At 43.7% G+C, this 20,152-nt stretch overlaps 1 protein-coding gene across 5 annotated transcripts in view; it reads right to left on the minus strand.

Moving 5' to 3' along the window:
* Positions 1 to 1,988: 1,988 nt before the first annotated feature.
* XRN1 (5'-3' exoribonuclease 1) overlaps positions 1,989 to 20,152 on the minus strand; it is a 120,434-nt gene continuing 102,270 nt past the window's right edge. For all 5 annotated transcript variants that reach the window (XM_053306886.1, XM_053306889.1, XM_053306887.1 and 2 more), the window contains 8 exons: positions 18,758 to 18,868; positions 17,971 to 18,093; positions 17,676 to 17,820; positions 17,365 to 17,546; positions 12,742 to 12,855; positions 12,521 to 12,635; positions 5,084 to 5,244; positions 1,989 to 4,989 (listed from right to left, as the gene is read on the minus strand). In XM_053306886.1, coding sequence (XP_053162861.1) covers positions 4,696 to 4,989; positions 5,084 to 5,244; positions 12,521 to 12,635; positions 12,742 to 12,855; positions 17,365 to 17,546; positions 17,676 to 17,820; positions 17,971 to 18,093; positions 18,758 to 18,868 — 1,245 coding nt within the window. In that variant the 3' untranslated portion in view covers positions 1,989 to 4,695. The remainder of the gene's footprint in view (positions 4,990 to 5,083; positions 5,245 to 12,520; positions 12,636 to 12,741; positions 12,856 to 17,364; positions 17,547 to 17,675; positions 17,821 to 17,970; positions 18,094 to 18,757; positions 18,869 to 20,152) is intronic.

Genomic DNA, 20,152 nt, shown 5'->3' on the forward strand with positions numbered 1-20,152 from the left:
AGGGAATGGCACTCCTTCTGCCTTTAATATTAGCCATGTGGTCGGCAGGGTGGAAACGCCACAATGAGCTGTGGTACTCCACACAGAGGGAGTTCCGTGCAGGTGCAGAACCCATTACTAATGAAGCTCAATGGATCACAATCCAGATACTGAGCTTGAATCCAAGGAATATGGAGGTATTGACTGTGGTGGTGGTGGTGGGGCAGCAGTTGGGACTCAAGAGATGGTTTAGGTCTTCCTGTTCTGGATGGGGTTACATTGCCCCATAAGGATCAGGTACATAGCTTGAGTGCTTCTGGACCCAAAGCTCTCCCTGGTTTGTCAGGTAGAAGCAGTGGCCAGGAGTGCTTTTTATCAGCTTCGGCAGATACTTCAGCGACCACCATTTCTGGAGGTAAATGACCTTAAAACGGTGGTACACATGCGGGTAAACTCCAGGCTTGACTACTGTAATGTGCTCTACATAGGGCTGCCTTTGTATGTAGTTTGGAAATGACAATTGGTACAGAATGTGGCAGCTAGACTGGTCTCCGGCACAACATACAGGGACCACATAACACCTATTTTAAAAGAATTGTACTAGCTGCCAATATGTTTCTGGGCAAAATATAAAGTGTTGGTTATCACTTATAAAGCCCTTAACAGCTTGGGCCCAGGGTTTTTAAGAGAGCACCTTCTTTGTCATGAACCCTCTCACCTGTTACAATCTTCTGGAGAGGTCCGGTTATGGTTGCCACCAGCTTGACTGGTGGCGACCAGGGACTGGACTTTCTCTGTGGCTGCCCTGGGGCTTTGGGACCCAGAGAGCTGTTGCCAGGAAGAATGGAGTTCTTTGTGAGAGAAGCTAGGCTGGAGGTGCACAGGAGGACGTGGTCATGGAGGCTGGCTGCAGGAGAATAACTCTGTAGATCCTTGAAAGATAGGAGGGCAACAAGCTTGAATTCTCATCAGGAGTTTGGTGAGTTCAAGGAAAAGGGAAGTTTAGTCTAGGGAAAGGTTTGTTTAGTCAAACTTTGCACTAGGGATGTTATATTATATTATATTTCTTTGGGGTGTGTACTTTTGCATATTTCTGATACTGTTGCATTATTGTTTACCTGTAACATAATTAAAATAAGGAATACTAGCCTATGCCCACCCTACCTAGGGAGTTGCAAAAGATTCTGTACACCTTTAAGCATGAATGAAGACAAGCTATTTTTGTAATCCTACTAAGTATTCTTAACTGTATTTAAATCTGAGAATAAGTTGGAAGCAGTCTGTAGTAATTGAATAAAACTGGGTTTTTAAGTTCTTTTCTTTTTACAATCCTCTCCGAGTTGGTTTTTAACTCAGAAAAAGCGGGGGCCAAAAGGAGACTTCTTTGGTGCAAACACATCCTCAAACATTCAGCAGCTATCATTTTTCTCACCATGTGTAGGCTTGCATGTGGAAGTTTTTGTACTTTTCCAATAGCTTTTCCCTGGGAGTCTGCCCCAAGCCCAGGGAGGTTCAAGCCCTGTCGATGAGAGGGGTGGCGGCGGCAGCATTTTAAACCTATCGAGAATATAGAATAGTTTCAGGAGAAGCCTAGCCAGGCAGCTCAGCAGGAATGATTGAGCATTTTGTTCCCTCACGTGAGCTAGCTATGAGACAAAGGCTGTAATTTGTGACAGATTCCCACTGAAATAAGAGTATCCTCTGTTTGTTTTCAGGAAGACACTCAAGACTCACCTATTCTTACAGGCTTATAATTAGAATTTTAATAATTTGTTTTTATACCTGTTTTATGCTATTCTTTTTATTGTGTTTTGTGGATTTTAATCTGTGACTTTTATATTGATTTTAAATTTTGTACACTGCCTAGAGATGTATATATCAAGTGGTATAAACATGATAAATAAATAAATGTTGATGTTGAAGATAAAATTACCACCAAAAATACCCCCCAAACAGAAAATGCTTAATTACACACTTCACATTATCCAGTCAATGAAAAACAAGTATACTGAAAAGCAAAATATTTTAGTTTAATTTTTAATCCAAGAGACAAGGCCAAAGCTTTTATAAAAATTACTGTATTAAAGTTCTACAGAGTCTTTCATCCATATGATTTGTTCCTTCAGTGTATATTTTACATTCATATTTTAAAATACTTTGCACAGTCTTTTGTTCTACATGCTAGAATTCTGAAAATACACAACACTGAACAAAAATACACTCCATATTCATTCATATGCCAATTTTAAACATTTCACATGGCAGATAAACAAAGTTCTTTTTTTAAAAGACACTATAAAAATGTGCACATGAAAGTCTTCCCTTTCAAATTTTAATAAAATACTGCTCTGTACAAGATCTTAATGAAAAAATTCCAGCATTTACAAAATACACTTTGAGATAAATGAGAGCCATATACTTTATTTTAAAAAAACACCCCCAAAACCAAAGTTGAAATTATAGATGCCATAAGCCAGTTGTTTACATATTAGAGATTACATATTTAAACACTAGACACCAGGTAAGGTAACCAATAGTGAACCTGAAAATAAATACAGAAAATAAAAAGCAGAAAAGAAAAAAAAAACAATGCAGAAGAGAGATGGGAACCAGGCAGTTAAACTTGATGGACAGTTCTACAAGAATTGAAAGACAACAGAAGTTATGGTGAAAAAATAGCAACTGATTAAAAAAAAGTTACTGCTGGTTTTGATAGTTAGCCTTCATAAACCCAGCTTTTTCCAGTATGCAAACAGCAGAGGTCACGACAAACCTAACGAAATTTAGTATGTATAAGAAGAGATTTCAGGGATTAGACTGAGTTGGCTATGTATATGCCTAAGGCACACAAACCAATGAAAATTCTAGACACCTCGGCAAATCAGATCAGTTCTCTCTTCCATGGGAATTTGTCACAACATTCATGTTGTCTAGAGAAAGGGAAATGGCAGACAAGCTGTGTGAGAAAAACTAAACTAATGAGCACACTATGTCCGATCTTGTCAATACAAATGCGGCTGAAGCATGCCCTCAGTGCCCATACTGTATCATTTTTGAGAGGTGGTATTAGTATCTTGTTTGGTCTTGGGCCCACACATTGGGAGGTCCAGCATGCATGTACCTGAGATTGAGACAATACTCATTGTATTGTACAAACAATGTGTAGCATCCACAGTGGCATCTGTGGGAGAGAGTTAGTGCAAGCAGTGTTCAGTGCCATTGCAGACCCCCGAGCTTTCTAAAAAACCACTGCCAAGGGTTGAGGGACTCTTGGCAACTATGCTGGCTATGTCACAGGTGGCTGCAGGAGGAGTGGCGGGGGTGGGGTGGGGTGGGGTGGCGTCCAGCAACCAGGTGGAAAACATCTTTCACTAATGGAGTTCTACTCAGTTTCTGGGATCGCCCCCCCCTCCTCTTGCAGCCATCTGTCCACATAGCTGTTGAAGGTCCCTTGGTAACAGCTTTTCAGCAGGATTAGGGGGCAGCAGCAGCACTGAGAGCTGCTTGCATTAACCCTCTCTTTCATGGGTGTTGCTGTGCATGCTGCCCATTTTCCTACACTCTATGCCAAAAAAAGTAACATAATGCTCATAGTCAATACACTCACATACTACAACTGCCAAGACTGTTCCTGATTACAAAAAAATGGTGGTGCTTCAAAAGTTAAAATGACAAACCAGTATCCTTCAATTTAATATATTTTACCTCATGGAATACAGAACATGAACTTCTGCTAAAGAACATTGGACTATAGGAATTCACTCATGTAGAACTAAAGTTTGAATCTGAATAGGATTTAGACTGGGTTGTATGCCATCTTCCAAAGGAAAACTATAAAATTAAAGCCTTCTAGCCTACAGATGCTGATTAACTGGGAAGATTGCTCAGTTGGAAAGATAACACTGAACAGTGGAAATACTAGACTATATTGAAAAAGAATTTTAGTTGTAGGAATAGTATTCTGCATAGTGGAAACTCTGTGTTGGTTTACCAGTAGACAGGAATCACTGCCAGAACTACCACTTGCAAAAATTATGAGCATCTCTCTTAACATATTTGCATTCGGACTATTCTTTTAGTCAGTCTTGAAGTATTTACTTACCTACCGTGGTTTCCTCTGTCAGTGGCTCATTTATGGTGTCATGTAGTTAAGACAGTTTATTACAATAACTCTAAATAATGTACAAGTTCTTGAACTGCTTTGGCATAACTCCTAAAAATGAACCTACATAAAAGAAAACCTGGCAATGCCACAATAGTTGAATTCTGTTAATACTTATTCAGATCAAAAGGACCTGAAAATATAGAAACAGAATATGCAGGTCATATATAAATAAATCACTTTTAAAAGGTATTATATTATTACTTAACAGGAGACAAAAAACCAATCATGCTTAGAATTAGTTGAAGCCTCTTGTCTCATGATTAAAAGACGTTCATTCTGAATTAGGCCTGCCATGTCAGTATTATTGCTCCTCTCCTGGGATGTTACATCAAAGCCACTTTTTAGAGACCTAGGCACAATAGGGTAACTTAATCTTAATTAAGCGTTTCTTTGTTTTTATCTGGTTAAATCAAGCTCTTCATTGAACATAATCTTTTAAAAATGCTGACTGAAAATATTAATTCAAGCATCTTTCAATTTTTTATACTTAAATTTTAAAAAGATTGATTGGTTGTACACTTAGGAAAAATAAAATAATTCATGACCCATACTTATTCTGAAGATTTGGGTGCACCAAAGTTAACAGCCAATTTTCTTGGCTTTCGCTTAGCAGAAATGTTTGTTGATTTTTTACGAGGAGTAGTTGAGCTTGGAGAAGTCATTTTCTCTCGAAAGGTGACTGCAGCTTGAGCAGATCTTAAAGGATCTGAAGCAGCATCCTGTGGATTTAGTTTTGTGGTATCAAAAGACATTAGTTGTTCCTTCTTTAACTGCACATCTTGAAAAGAACCTGGGAACTCCTTAGACTCAAAATTCATCTTGTTTGCAGCCCTTTTTTTAGTTACCTTTAAAAAAGAATTAAATTTACTCTTCCAAACTGTGAGAAGCACATATAATTATTTTATATATATACACCTGAGGAGCTGATGTCAAACTTACCTGCAATGGTATAAACTGGTTGTGTGTGCCAACTGGTACATTGCCTGCAAAAGGCATATGCCCAGGATATGAACCAGGATAATAAGGTTTGCCATGAACTGGTATGGGTGCTCCCCATGGCACTGGGGCAAATGTGTGAGATGGTGAAGGATATATATTAGCTGTGAAAAGAATAAACTTATTTTAGATTCTATTGTTACATAAAAAATGGGCAGTGATTCTTCAAATCCCTCCCAAATTCCAATTTTTATGGGTTCCAGGCATACAATCACATTATACAAGCAGTCCTCAATTTTACAACATTTGAGTTAAGACAAGTGCTTCTTAACACTGGCAAACTGCCAACTTGTTCTAATTCTGCAACTGTGTTTCAACTTTATGACACTTGCCATGGGTGGGGAGGGTTTGCTAGACTGCTGCTGTTTGGACTAGAAGAGGGGGTGGTGACAACAAGATTGGGTGTGGCCTGTTCCTAGCCCACGTCACTTCCCACCCGCTCTCCTTCCTTCTCCATCTAATTGTTGCCGAGGATGACAACAACATGGAGTTGAGGTAGCTAGCTGCCTCCTTTCCTCGCCTGGAAAACTGAGAAAGATCCAAGAAGAGAGGCAACTGAGTAGCTTGAATTTGTGTTGTGCTTCTCCTGGGTGACAGTTAGACAGGAAAGGAAGGAGGGCAAAGAGGTACCAGTGTGTGCGCTAAATTATCTCACACACTCATGCACACACTCTCTCACACTGAAGCAGAGTTAGATGAGAAGGGTGTCTCCAATGGCCATCCAAATGAATGCTGTATCTCATAGCCGAAAAGGGCAGGGCTTGTGGAGCGGGGAAGAGACTAGGAATGGAGTGGGTGGTAAGGGCAACCAACTTCTGATTCTTCACCATCAACTTCTCTGCTACACATCTGTGACTGACACACCAAGAGATTTGACAGCCAAGAGACTGCATGAAGTGACTTTCCTATTACTGATTCAATACAAAGTTCTGGGTCATTTTGGTAAAAATAGGATATCCTGCCTTGGTTCAGGTACCAAGTCCAAATTTATAACATTGTTTCCTATGAGAAATCAGGACCTGAATAAAAATGTTTCAATTTAAACAGAATTTTCAGGAACCAATTGTGTTGTAAGTTTGAGAACTTTCTGTAGTCTAAAAGGAGCATAACAGCAGTTTAATCCAACATCCTGTATCATAGTTCATACATTTCACATCCCTTTAATTGGGGAGCAAAGTGCCTTCATCATAGAACCCAATAGACACATTCATGAGAAGTTAGTGAACAATGCATTTTTCAAGCCCAGATGTTCTCGATGTGCTGATAAATGGAGCACTGGTTCACTTACTGTGAAGGCTTCTTCTTACTGCTGCATCCAAGGGCGTCTCCTTGAGTGGGTTATGGTTCTCCACATGGCTCTCTAAGGCAGGACTATGCAAATTAGTTAGAGTCTTTAAGAGCTGGAGAAACATGGCCCCACCCAGTTCTTTTAGGCCAAGAAAGCCAAGAGTACTTTAAAGAAGAAAAAACACTTAGTGGAAACAACCAGAAAAATCACTGAATTAGGTGCAAAAACCTCCAAAACCCAGAAACTAACAGTATGTTGGGGGAAAATTAACAAAAACTGTCCATTAAAAATAGGACCCTAGGAGAATCCTTGTTTTCTAGGCAGATAGTTTAGAAATACTCCCTGAGGATCCCTGCGGAGTAGGCATGGGTGCTAAAGGGTGGGCCAAGACACCCTTGGATGCAGCAGCAAGAAGAAGCCCTCATGGTAAGTGAACCAATGCTCCATTCTCTGCTGCTGACATCCAAGGGCATCTCATTGAGTGGGGACATACCACAGCCCTCAGCCCAACTGGGGGGGGGCACCCCACCTACTCCAAAGGAAGAACCTGCTGAAGTACTTGCCTCCCAAATGCTGATTGTGCATAGGCCAAGGTAACCAATTTGTAGTGCCTGGTGAAGGTTGAGGGGGCCCTCCAGGTAGCTGCCCTGCAAATGTCTGGGACCAGAGAATTCGTAAAAAAGGCAGCCAAGGTGGCAGCCACCCTGGTCGAATGGGCAAACACTTTAGAGGGGGTCTTAAAGTTCCATGTTTTATCTGCCAGGGCTATGCATGCCTTGTGCCACTGAGCTATAGCGCTGGGGGTCACGGCCTGACCCAGTTTTCGAGGCAAAAAGGAAATGTACAATGACTCCATAGTCCGGATGTGGTTTGTGTGTTTCATGTAGGTCTTCAACCTACGGAAATCCAGCTTGTGCCAAGCTCTTTCCACTCGATGTACCAGCTTTAGACAAAAAGATGGTAACACAACATCCTGGGACCTATGAAATGGTGAGGTCACCTTGGGAAGAAAAAGGTCAGGGATGAGTTTTAGTGAGGTTTTTTGTTTTTTGTTAAAGATAACAAAGGTGCTTGTGAACTGAAAGGGCCCAGAACTCAGACACCCTACGTGCCGATGTGATGGCAATAAAAAAGGCAAGCTTTAGGGTCAGGAGACATAAGGGGATAGATTTGATTGGCTCAAAGAGGTGGCTCTGTAGAGCCTTCAGGACCCTATGTAAGTTCCATGTAGGAAAAGGGTGCACCACCGGTGATGGGGAATCAGGGTTGCCTCCCTGAAGAAACGCTTCAAGTGCAGGCGTCTCATCTTGGAGTATTTCAATCCCCCTGAAATGAGTTCCACCCGGGCGGTGGACTGCTGTTTCAACGTGTTTGCGGAGAGACCCTGGTCCAGACTGTATTGAAGAAATTGCAGTGGATGCTTCATGGTAGCTGCTCCTTTAGGAACCCCATGTCTTGCAGACCACTGGAGGAATGCCCTCCAGGTGTAGTGATAGATCCTGTTCGTGGAAGGATGTCTAGAGGCCAGCATTGTATCAAACACTTTTGTGGAGTAGCCATGCTCTTTCAGGAAGCGCCATTCAGTCTACAGGCGGCTAGCTGTAACTAGCCTGGATCTGGATGGTACACTGGGCCCTGCTGGAGTAGGTCCGCTGTGACTGGAAGTATCAGGTGTTCTGCTGCTGCCAGGTTTTAGAGTTCTGAAAATCAGGGTCTTCGAGGCCAGAACAGGGCTACCAGTATGACCTGGGCCCCGAGGAATTTCACCTGTGGCAGAAACCAGGTGATCAGAATCAGTGGGGAGGCATATAGGAGATCCACCGGTCAAGGTGCCGACAGAGCATCCACCGCTTCCACTTATGGGCAGGGGAACCTGGTGAAGAATCATGGTAGTTGAGCATTTGTTGGAGTTGCTAACAGATCATGGATGGGTGGCCGAAGTAGTTCGATATGTATCTGAAGGTTTTCAGGTTCAGTCTCCATTCTCCTGGGAGAATTTCCTTCCTGCTGAGACAGTCCACCACCGTGTTCAGGTCGCCTTATATGTGGTAAGCTGTTATTGATGCCACATTTTGTTCGGCCCACTGGAACAGAAGAACTGCTTCTGCCTGCAGAGACTTCAACCTGGTTCCCCCCTGGTGGTTCAAGTGCACTTTTGCCATGGTGTTGTCCATGAGGATCAGTACATGTTGGTTTTGGACTATGTGGTAGAATGCCAGAAGTGCCAATTGGATCACTTGGAGCTCCAGCCAGTTGATGCTGTGTTGCTTTTTGGCAGCCAACCACTTTACTTGAGCCAAGTCGTGGAGACAGTGGGCACCCCACCCATGCTTGCTTGAGTCCGTGGTGATGATGACTCATGAAGGATCCAGGAGCTCCTTCCCCATGGAGAGGTGTGGAGGTGTAACCCACCATCTCAGAGATTGTAGTACTTGGGGTGGAAGGCTCACCTGTTTGATAGATTTCATGGCACTCTCCAGGTGATGGGGTAGCAGGAACCACTGTAAAGGCCGCAGGTGAAAACATGTCCACAGTACCGATTCCAAGGTTGCCACCATCAGTCCCAGGATCCCAGAGAGGGAGAGCACTGACATGGACTTCTGTACTAAGGCCTGATGGACTTCCGTCTCCAGGCTGGCTCTGCACTATGGTGGTAAGAAGAGTTTGTTCTTTATTTTGTCTGTCACGACGCCCAAGTGTGGTAGCTGGTGGGAAGGATGTAATTGGCTTTTCTCCTTGTTGACCAGGAACCTGTGGGCCTGGAGGACCTGTAGAGTGGTGTTGAGGTCCCTCTGGGCAGACTGTAAAGATGGAGATTGGACCAACATGTTGTCCAGGTGAGCAAAATTTCTGACCCCTAGGAATCGGAGATGCACTATGACTGGTGCTAGGACTTTCATGAATATGCAAGGAGCTGAGGAGAGGCCGAAAGGTAGCACCCTGTATTGGTAGTGTGTTTTGGTTTAGAGGAAGCGCAGTAGAAGGCAACTGCTTTGGTGTATAGGTACATGAAGATAAGCCTCCTTCAGGTCTATGGAGGATAGGAAGTCCCGATGGTGTAAAGTGTGCCGCCGAGTCTGTGTCGACTCCAGGCGATCACAGAACCCTGTTGTCTTTGATAGAATACAGTAGGGATTTACCATTGCCATCTCGCGCGCAGTATTAGATGATGCCTTTCAGCATCTTCCTATATTGCTGCTGCCAGATATGTGTTTCCCATAGTCGAGAAACATACCAGCAGGGATTCGAACCGGCAACTTCTGGCTTGCTAATCATTTCCCCACTGAACCATTAAGTGACTCCCGATGGTGTAGGGCCTCAGCAATTGACCTGAGTGATTCCATGCAGAACTTCCTCTTTTTTACAAAGGGGTTGAGGTATTTTAAGTCCAGAATCATCTGAAGGGAGCTGTCCTTTTTGGGCACAGTGAAGATGATGGAATAGATGACCGCTCCCTGTTGGTCCACTGGCACCAGTTCTATTGCCCCGAGTAATAGGAGGTGCTAGATCGCCTCCTGGAGACCCTTGTGTTTGGAGGGTAGGTGGGAGGCTGAGGTGTGTAGAAAGCGGTGAGGTGGGGTTTTGGTTAATTCTATGCAATAGCCCTCCTTTACGATGTCGAGTACCCAATAATCTGAGGTGGTGCACTCTCAAGCTTGTAAGTGAAAGGAGAGGCGACCCCCCCTAAGTCAGGATTGCTGTTTGGCTTGCTTGACCTGGGCGGAGAAGGTTGCCTTGTTTGTTTGTTTGTTTGTTTGTTTGTTTGTATACTGCCCAAACCTTATGTCTCCGGGTATTTTACAACAAAATAAAAACATCATTAAAACGTTAGTTAAAAACCAAAACAAGAAATTTAAAATATGACAATTTAAACATTTTAAAAGAATATTCTAAAACAACATTAAAAACAATCAAAACAGTGTCAGTTAAAAGCCTGGGTGAAGAGGTGCATCTTTAAAGACTTTTAAAAAATTGTCAGAGATGGGGAGGCTCTTATTTCACTAGGGAGCGCATTCCAAAGCCTTGGGGCAACAACAGAGAAGGCTCGTCCCTGAGTAGCCACCAGGCGAGCCAGTAGCAAATGCAGACAGACCTCTCCTGATGATCTCAATGGGCGGTGGGGTTCATAACGGAGACAACGTTCTCTTAAATACCCAGGGCCCAAGCTGTTTAGGGCTTTATAGGTTATAACTAACACCTTGTATTTTGCCAAGAAACATATCGGCAGCCAGTGTTACTCCTTCAATACAGGAGTAATATGGTCTCTCCTAGATGCCCCAGAGACCAGCCTGGCTGCTGCATTCTGAACCAACTGTAGTTTCCGGACTACATACAAGGGCAGTCCCACATAGAGCGCATTACAGTAATCCAGTCTGGAGGTTACCAGCAGATGTACCACTGTTTTGAGGTAATCTATCTCAAGAAACGGATGCAGCTGGTGTATCAGCCGAAGCTGATAAAAGGCACCTCTGGCCACTGCCTCAACCTAGGACACCAGGGAGAGACTTGGATCCAGAAGCAGACTGCGTACCTGTTCCTTCTGGGGAAGTGTGACCCCATCCAGAACAGGCAGATCAAAATTGTCTCCCGAGTTTCAACCCCGCACAACGAGTAGCTCCGTCTTATCTGGATTCAGTCTCAGTTTGCGGGGGGGGGGGGCTGGCTGTGCCCTGCATGCCATTTGTGGAGGCCATCTGAACTTGTGAGCAGCATGCTTCACAAAGCTTCAGGAAGCAGGCGGAAGCCATAGCACTGGACCAAACAAGGGCGGAGCTGGCGGTGGGCAGGAATGAGGCCGGGGCCTGATCCCCCTCACACACACTGACAAGTGCGCCCAACTGAGTCGACAGGAGCCCCAGAGCACCACCCTACAGCTGTTTGGTGGGACATGCACCTTGCTCCGAATCTGTTTTCCTTCTGCCCTCAAAACGCCTGATTGAGCAGGTGAAAGCTCCGGAGTGCCACCAGTAAGCTGTTCAGCGGGGCTCACACTCTGTTCCAAGCTTTCTTCTCCTTCTGCTGGTAAAATATCCGATTGAATGGACAGAAGCTCCGGAACGCAGCCCATCATCCGTTCAGTGGGGCGTGCGTTCCACTGTGAACTCTCTCCTCCCGAACGGCAAGCTTGACTCTGCAACGTCCGGGGCAACTTGCCAGCTGCCAGGAGGACTTTCGGCAGGCCCTGCTGGAATTTCCCCTTCCTGACTCTAACATGGAGCACACACCTGGCGTGTTCCATGAAAGGGAGGGGAAAGAAAAGGGGTGAAGAACCTAGCAATAGTGGGGTGGGGGGACAAACTGAAAACTAGAAAGAAAAGTGTGTGTGTGTGTATGAGTCAAGACACAGTAATGGAAAGCTAAGAGGAATCCAGGAACAAAAAGATGAAGCCTGAAAGTGAAAGAGAAAAGGAGTTTGGTCAGAGAGAAAAGCTGAGAACAGCAGCCTTGGAGCCATGCAAGCCTAAAAGAGCTGGGTGGGGCCATGTTTCTCCATCTCTTAAAGACTAATTTGCATATCCCTGCTTTAGGGAGCCACATGGAGAATCATAACCCACTCAAGGTGATACCCTTGGATATCAGCAGCAGAGAATGGACTAATTACGTCTCTCTCCTAATGTAGCATTTTCTGTCGTGCAAATAATTCTTATTTACATTCTTTGGGAATGTAAAATCTCTATATTTCTTACATTATTGCTTTATCTGCTGTAGCTTCAAAGAAATTATGAGGATGTTGTATTAAAAATGAAATAACTTTAATGCTTGATATCTGAGTATTTGAAACTATTTATTTTGTTAGTTATTTTGTATTATGAGGCATTTTATCTTTAACTACAATTATACTTGTAATGGCCTATGGCTAAACAGAAACACGCACACATACATACCGGTACCTGTTTAGAAGACTATTTCATAAAGGTTAAGAGAATTATGCAAAATTATGAGAGAAAAACATTTTTGCCAAGGAGTAGCTTAACATCTATGAAAGATAATTATATCACTTCTATATTTTAGAGATTCACAGTATAGTTTTTAATTTTGCTGTATAGACACTAAAAAAGTTAAAATAAAATAGAAAATGATCACAGATTTACCAGTGTGCTGAGTGAAGACTGGAGGAATTGAACCAGGTGGCACAAGGGTCCCCATTGGTTGATAATTTGGAAATACTGGAGGTGGTGGCCGAGTAAAGTTCAACCCAATAGAGCTCTGTTTAAGGAAAGATGCTTAATATTTGTGAAATACGAGTAACAACTTAATAAAATATAAATCACCATACCAAGACTGTATAAGACATTTTAATTACTGGTCTTACCAATTGCTGCAAAGCAAAAAACGCTGCTTTCTCCTTGGCTTCATTTTCAGAATGACACTGGGGTCCATGCACTAATAAACCATTTGACAGTTTTACCTGACAAACTGTCATTGTCTATGGAGGGGAAAAAAGGAGCATAGGTTACTTACTTACTTACCATGAAAGCTGCTTCTTGCTACTGGATTTGAGGATATCTTGTGTGGGTTTTCTGATTAACCAAGGCTGAGTAAAAAAGAATACTGGCATTGGTCATAAGAATAATCTGTGGAGGATCCAGGAATTGCTTTCCTTGAAAGAGGTGAGTGGGGGAGGTTCACCATCTAAAGGAATTAAAAGAATATAGAGTCTTGTGACTCCTTTGGGCAATGTTCATTGGGTATGGAAGAAGGAACCATTGCTTTGGGTGTAGGTGAAATCTGGCCCAGGGGATTAAGGCCTAGCAGGCATGCCAATTACAGTAGGAAAGGGCTGCTCAACTTCGGCCCTCCTACAGAAGTTGCCTTAAAATTCCCATAATCCCTGGCTATTGGCCATTGTGGCTGGGGATTATAGAGTTCAAAAACCGATGGGGGCGGGGGCTAAGTGGACTAGGCCTGCCGTAGAGGGACCTTGATGTTTGACCAAATGGAATGCACTGCTTCCTTCAGCTTCTGTGCGCGTTCTGGAGAAAGGAAAAGGCAATCCAAGACAGTGTCTGTGGTAACCCCCAAATGTTGAAGTTGACAGAGGTGACTTTTAGCCCTGTTGACTAAGAAGCCATGGTTGGTTAAGGCTTTAAAGGTCTCTGAGCCCTGAAGTTGCAGGTGAGCCCCCAGGGGAGCCAGGAATTTTATGAAAATCCTTGGGACCAATGAGAGGGTGAACGGAAGTGCCCTGAACTGGTAAAGTTAGCCAGCATACTTGAAACAGAGTAAGTGGTGGCTGTTTGGGTGAATGAGAACGTGAAGAAACACTGCTCTTAGATCTATGGAGACCATATAGTCTAGTCTAGATGGTGTAGGGACTCCTCTATGAACTGGAGCGTTTCCATCTTGAAGCATCTGCACTTTATCAACTTGTTCAAGAACTTGAGGTCTAGTACTGCCCTGAGGGTGTCATCCTTTTTGGGGATGGTGAACAAGACAGAATAAACACCCACTCCCAGTTGAGAGATTGGAACTAGTTCTATAGTGCCTATGGAGAGAAGATGGTGAATTGCTGACAGCAGGCGTGATTATCTGGTAGGTAAGCATGACGGGTATTATGAGGCAGTGGTTGCGGGGATCAATTCTATCTTGTACCCTTGTTTGATTGTGTGGAGGACCCACTGATCTGTAGTGGTCATTTCCCAGCTGTGGAAATATTCTGTAAGGCAACCCTCCACTTGTGGGGCTGGAAGTCAGGATTGCTGTTTATTTGACCTGGGCTGGGTGCTGAAGGATTGATGTGGCTGAGGGAAGGCCCTGTTGGTAGGTCTCTGTCTGTTTCAGCAAGGGTGCTGAACTCTAGTATCTCTGTCCCTGGTCCGAAAGGAATTCCTGAAGGGGCAAAAGCATTGGAAGGGTCTTTTGTTCTGGGTGCAGTTAGACTTGTACAATGTAGTAGGAAGTTATCTCCTTTTATCTTTTATTTCCACCAGGATGTCTTTGAGGACTTTGTCCCCAAAGAGTTTGGAGCCATTATATGGTACAGCCACTAGATGAGCCTGTGAAGCAGCATCAACCTGACAGTGGTTTAACCACAGATTGCATCTGGCTACTATAGTAGAAGTGGTGGAACGGCCTCCAAATCTGATAGAAGCCAGGGATGAATCTGCCATGAAGGCCTGTGCCTTCTGAACCTTTAGCAGTGTCGGCTTGAGAGGGGTGGGATTGGGCAGGGGGCTGTGAATTAAATCATCCAAACATAAAATGGATGCCTTGGCCAATACAGAAGAATCAGAGGAGGAATGGATTGATAGGGAGGATGCCTCGTGGGATCTTCTAAGAGCACCCACAATCAAAGAATGGAACCAGAGAGGAGGGCTACCACAAGGGCACTGGTGAGAGGAACCTTGGAAAGGTCCAGACTTCTTTCTTGTAAATTATAAAATTTGCTGGCTACTGCTGTAGATTTCCTATCTGATGCAGGGAGCTGCCATTCCTGTTTAACCACATTAAAAAAGAATATTTAAGGAAAAGGAATATTGTCTTTAGATTTGGGCTTAGGAAAGACCAATGCACCTTTAGGAAGAGAAGATGGTTCTCCAGGTGGTGTAAGTTGCAAGTCCAAAGTGCAGATAGTGTTGGTCATGAGTGGGGAAAAATCTACTGCAATGAATTATCATCATGATACAGAAAAGGAGTCTGTATTTTGATCATCAGACCATTTCCCTTCCTCTTGGAGTCCTGATCTAGGTCATGATCCAATGGGGGGCGGGTGTCATCAACAGGAGTGTGACCCAGGTCAGTTTCCAGTGGAGTGGCATCCATTGAAAAGGAAGGGTAATCAACTGGCCCATTTGTATCAGGGCCATGGGGTGAGGGTCAGGGGAGTCACAATCTGAAATCTCAGAAGAATGAAGCTGTTCCTTTTGCTGAGAAGCTGTAGAGGTGTTATTAAATTTACTTGTTTTAGAGGAACCTTTGGATTTCTTTTGTTGTATGTATTGGGTTTCTTATTGCATTTTCTTGGTGTGGGACTCTGGGATGAGGAGGAGTACTCAGAGGAGGAGGAGTGCTCCTCCCCCCCCATTTTTTTTACACTAACATCTTTGCCTTGCCTAAGTAAGGTCAGCAGATTTTCAAACCAAGTTTGCCACACAAATGGAACCCTAGAAGGAAAACCTGAAGGAAGGAAGGGATGGGGTGGGGAATTAGATAGATCTATGGGGTGGGAAGGGGGTCCGAGAGGCACAGGTCTCATTGGCTCCATGTTTGCTGCAGAAGTTGTCACAATGGAAGATGTAGTGGTTCTCGGGGCCATTTCAGAGGGCTGTGCCTGTTGCTACCTGCTCTCTCCAGAACTGTTTGCACCCTTTCCACCCTGTTTGCAGTTGGAGATCTGGCAGTTTGTGCAGAGATCTGCACTGTACCCAATGGCCCCGCTGTACCCTGGAGGCCAGATGAGGATCAGGTGGAGGCACCTGCATCCGGCCCTCCAGAGGAGGTGAGGGCTGTGACTGTCTTGAGGTGCCTTACTGTGGGGCAATTTGTGTGTCAGTGGGGTAGTGTTGGGAGCAAGTGGTATCTCATCTGTGCCTGAGGAGCCAAGCTGTGTAGTGTGGCGTCTGGTCTCGCGGCCAGAAGGCGGGAGACCAGATGGTCCCTCCTGGGACTTTGTGTTTGGGCTTGAAGAGGGCCTGGTGCTTGTCGAGCCTTGTGAAGAGGGCCTTGTTTCAGCTGGACACTTTGAAGGGCTGAGTATATCCTCGGCTGAGGAGGAAAGATTGTTGTAGAGCCTGTTCCCTTTGGGACCAGAACATGTCTAAGCCTGGTCGACTGCTCCATGGAGAAAAGGGGGCAGAGAGCAAAGGGAAAGGCAACGGAAGAGTAGAGAAAGGAAAAGAGCTGAGGTTTTGTGTTGTTTTCTGCAGAGAGAATGGAATTGAAAATGGTTAAGGAGAAAAAGAAATGTAGAATAATCAGGAAAGAGGAGGCCTTGGATAGTAAGTAGAGGAGCTGTCTCTGGAGCTGAACACAGGACGAGAAGAACTGGGTGGGGTCATCCTTCCCAGAACTTTAAGCCTTTGAACTACTTTGCATAGTCTTGCCTCTGGAGCATGTGGGAAGGATAACCCACATAAGATGTCCTCATCCAGCAGCAGAGAAACAATGTGGTATTAATAAACTACTTCATTTTGTTCACAGGCTATTGCAAATAAAAGGTTTCCTATTAAAGTTTGGCTAAAGAGCAGGGGTTGACATTCAAAGCACAGATAATGGCTGTGGTGAAGGAAACCTTCAGCCTAAAACATATAAAGTTGGAACACAAATACAGTATTCTGGTCCCTAAGTGAGCCACAGGCCTTATAAAAACATTGACCCGTGATTCACGTAATTAACCTTAGTTTTTAAAATTCAGAACCAGGGGCGTAACAAGGCTGGAGTGGGCCCAGAGACAAAATTTTAAAATGGGCCCCTCGCTGATACACACACACACACACACACACACACACACACACACACACTTCACAATATATAGTCATGTGACTTGCCTCTGGGGGGCCCCTTGAGGCGTGGGGGGCCCCAGGCAGCCGCCTCCCCTTGCCTAATAGTAGTTACGCCCCTGTTCAGAACAATAAGAGGGCCTTGTCCTTATTGTGGTTTCAGCTAGGATTAAGGGCCACTGAGAAATTGCATCTCCTGTCTCTCAGGAACAACACTGTGGAAAGGGCAAGACCAGCCTGGCCCCAAGCCACTGGCCAGCAAAGGAGCAGCTTCAGAGAGCTTGCTTTCCCCCTCCTTATAAGAACATTCTACTCCTACTGTCAGATTTGATCCAGACAAATAGACAGGAGAGGGTTTTGTTTTTATTAATACTGCCACCCACAACTAAGTCTCCTTGAGGATCATTCGATGAAAAAGGTGAGGTAAAGTCCTCTAAATACGTACAGGTTTATTTGTTCAATAACTATGTAGAACTACTATTTAAAGCTAACCTTACCTGTGGTGTTCTGAGGAATGAGAAATCTGGCTGCAGCATTCCAACAAGTGAACAGATACGAGAAAGCTCAGAAACTGGAGTAGATAATGAGCTTGGTGGTCCAATAACAGGATGGCTCCCAGGTTCCATGGCTTGAGTATTCTGAGATCCTGATGTGCTAGGGGATTTGTTCATGAAAGCAGCTATCAGTGAAAATAAAAAAGTACAAAGACTATTTTGTTCAAAAGGCCACTGTAGTCAAGTAACAGTATTATGTATAACACAGCTATCTCAATTTATCCTGCTATAGGGGAAAATAACTTTGTACGTACCCATATTTTTTGTATGTCTGTTTTGTGAGGCAGGTCCATAATCCTGCCTAGAGGTAGAAGCAGAAACTTCATTAGTCACTGTCTTTGCCTCTGCTGTGTCAGAACCATCTATCTTCAAAATTTCTTTGAGCATCTGAGTTCCTTTCTTAAAGAGATGAAAATTAAACAGCATCATTTTTATATATAGTATAATATAATCCTACTATACAAATTTGTTTATACATTACATTCATCTAGTTAAAACTAAGAGCCAAAAAAATTAATTCTAACTTCGTAGCTAATACAACATACAAACCATAGCAAAAGACTGTGGAGACAAGTGTTCTTCATTTATTGGCTCCTTGAAAAAAGGTGATTGCACTTCATTTTCTTTGGAAATGTTCAAAGATGCCAAAAGGCTTTCAAGTTCAGACCCATTCTAAAGAATGCATACAGACAGAAACCAATTAGAAGGGCACAATCCAGACATTGTGTTCAAATCCCATTGAAAGAAGTAGGATCTAAACATTTAACTGTGGGTCAAACTATACATTGCACTACAGTAGATATATTTTAAAGTACCATGCTTAGGAGTGATCCACAATCTTAAACAAAATGAAACCATTGGTAAATCTGGGCTCGGACCATAGTACATGGTGTGAGGGTGCAACTCTGATGTGAAGAGACCATGAAGAAAAATCCAGTTCTCTCCAAGTAAAATCTTATACACTATTTGTCAATCATAGGAACATAAGAAGCTGCCTTATACAGAGTCAGACCAGTGGTCCATCTAGCTCAGTCTTGTCTAAACAGACTGGAAGAGGCTTCTCCAAGGTTGCAGGCAGGAATTTCTCTCAGCCCTATCTTGAAGATGCCAAGAAGGGAACTTGGAACCTTTTGCATACAAGCCTGCAGATGCTCTTCCCAGAGCAGCCCCATTCCCAAGGGGAATATCTTACAGTGCTCATATTTAGTCCCATTCAAATGCAAGCCAGAGTGGACCTTGCTTAGCAAAGAGGACAATTCATGCTTGCTACCAAGAAAATAGTTTCTTTTCAGAATATACTGAAGTGCATCCTAATATTTAGAGAGCTATTTTCTACCTTCTCATTTATACTGGGACCATCAACTGCAATCTTTTGCTCTACTGGCACGTTTGGACCTTCATTCCTCTTCAAAAGCTTCACATTATGTTTATTAGCACCTGCACAATTCTGAAACAGACAAGAATGTTATCTATATCCCAATATTTGAATGTTAGGCTGAATGTAAATCAGGTTAGCATGACAAAAAGTAAAAGCAGTACAGGCCTTTTAGCAAAGGCCCAACTAGCTCAAGCCCCCAACAGAAATGATAGGCAAGGAGTACTTTTCAGACTGGCTTCTCCATAGGTCTCTGTTGGGCCTTAAGGAAAAGTTCCACCCCTCACATGTAGCCTGTCTTTGCCCTGCTTCTCTTCCGTGCTGCAACATTGCATGGCAAGGACCTACTTCCTACCTCTGCTTTGCTGCAGGTGGTGGAGGCCCATGGGCCACATCTTTCACCTCCTCAATCTGCTTGCACGGACCTCACACAACAGCTTGAGCTCCACCTTGTGGATGCTGATGTTGGGTGACAACTATTGCTCCAGCATGATGATGCCATAGCAGTAGATTAGGTGCTCAGAGTCATAGTAGATGCTAGCCATCTGCTCTTACATCAAGGAGCCCAAGCAGTAATTGGGCTCAGGTAGCCCCAACTCTGCCATTGTTCAGCTGGATCTCTAACATGTCCGCACACAAACTGGTTCTCTACCAACTTGCTGGCTGATGTGCTCCCACAGTAGCACCTGCTCCTTTGATTTGCAGAAGATGGATGCTGGGGGTGTGCAATGCGAACTGGCATGCAGACATTCAGGGAAGGGGGTGGAGTAACAGCGCGAAGCTCAAAAGAGCCTTTCCTCCACTGAAAATGCCACTGCTTAATGTAAGGTAATTAAAGCTAATAAACAGCTGAGGTGCTCATTTTGCATATGGGGATAGAATGCCCACTGCCATAGGTAAACCCCTCAGTGTCCCGCAGATGAGCAGAAGTAGAGGCTCTGTATTGTAAGCAGCCAAGCCACAAACACACAGAAAAAATTATTTTGTGTGTATGTATACATTTATATAATCTTCTAAATAAAATATAATATTTTAAAACCAGACATTAGGCAGGATGCAGACTAGCTTAATCACCACTGAATAGATGGTGATGATCAACTTAAATCTCATTAATTTCAACAGGGAACTTAATAACTTAGTCTAAATTCTGCCCATTAGCTATAGAATGCAAATTGTTATGCTAACCACAACTATGAATTCACAGTCAAACTTCTTAAAAAAATTTCAGAAAATATCTCCGTTATATAAAAGCTGCATCTAGAAGGCTTCTCTTCCTCAAGCAGAAGCAAACACATACAGGTGAAACTCGGAAAATTAGAATATCATGCAAAAGTCCATTAATTTCAGTAATGCAAA

Source organism: Hemicordylus capensis, chromosome 3 (assembly GCF_027244095.1).
Source record: "Hemicordylus capensis ecotype Gifberg chromosome 3, rHemCap1.1.pri, whole genome shotgun sequence".
In the NCBI taxonomy this organism is placed as follows: Eukaryota; Metazoa; Chordata; class Lepidosauria; order Squamata; family Cordylidae; genus Hemicordylus; species Hemicordylus capensis.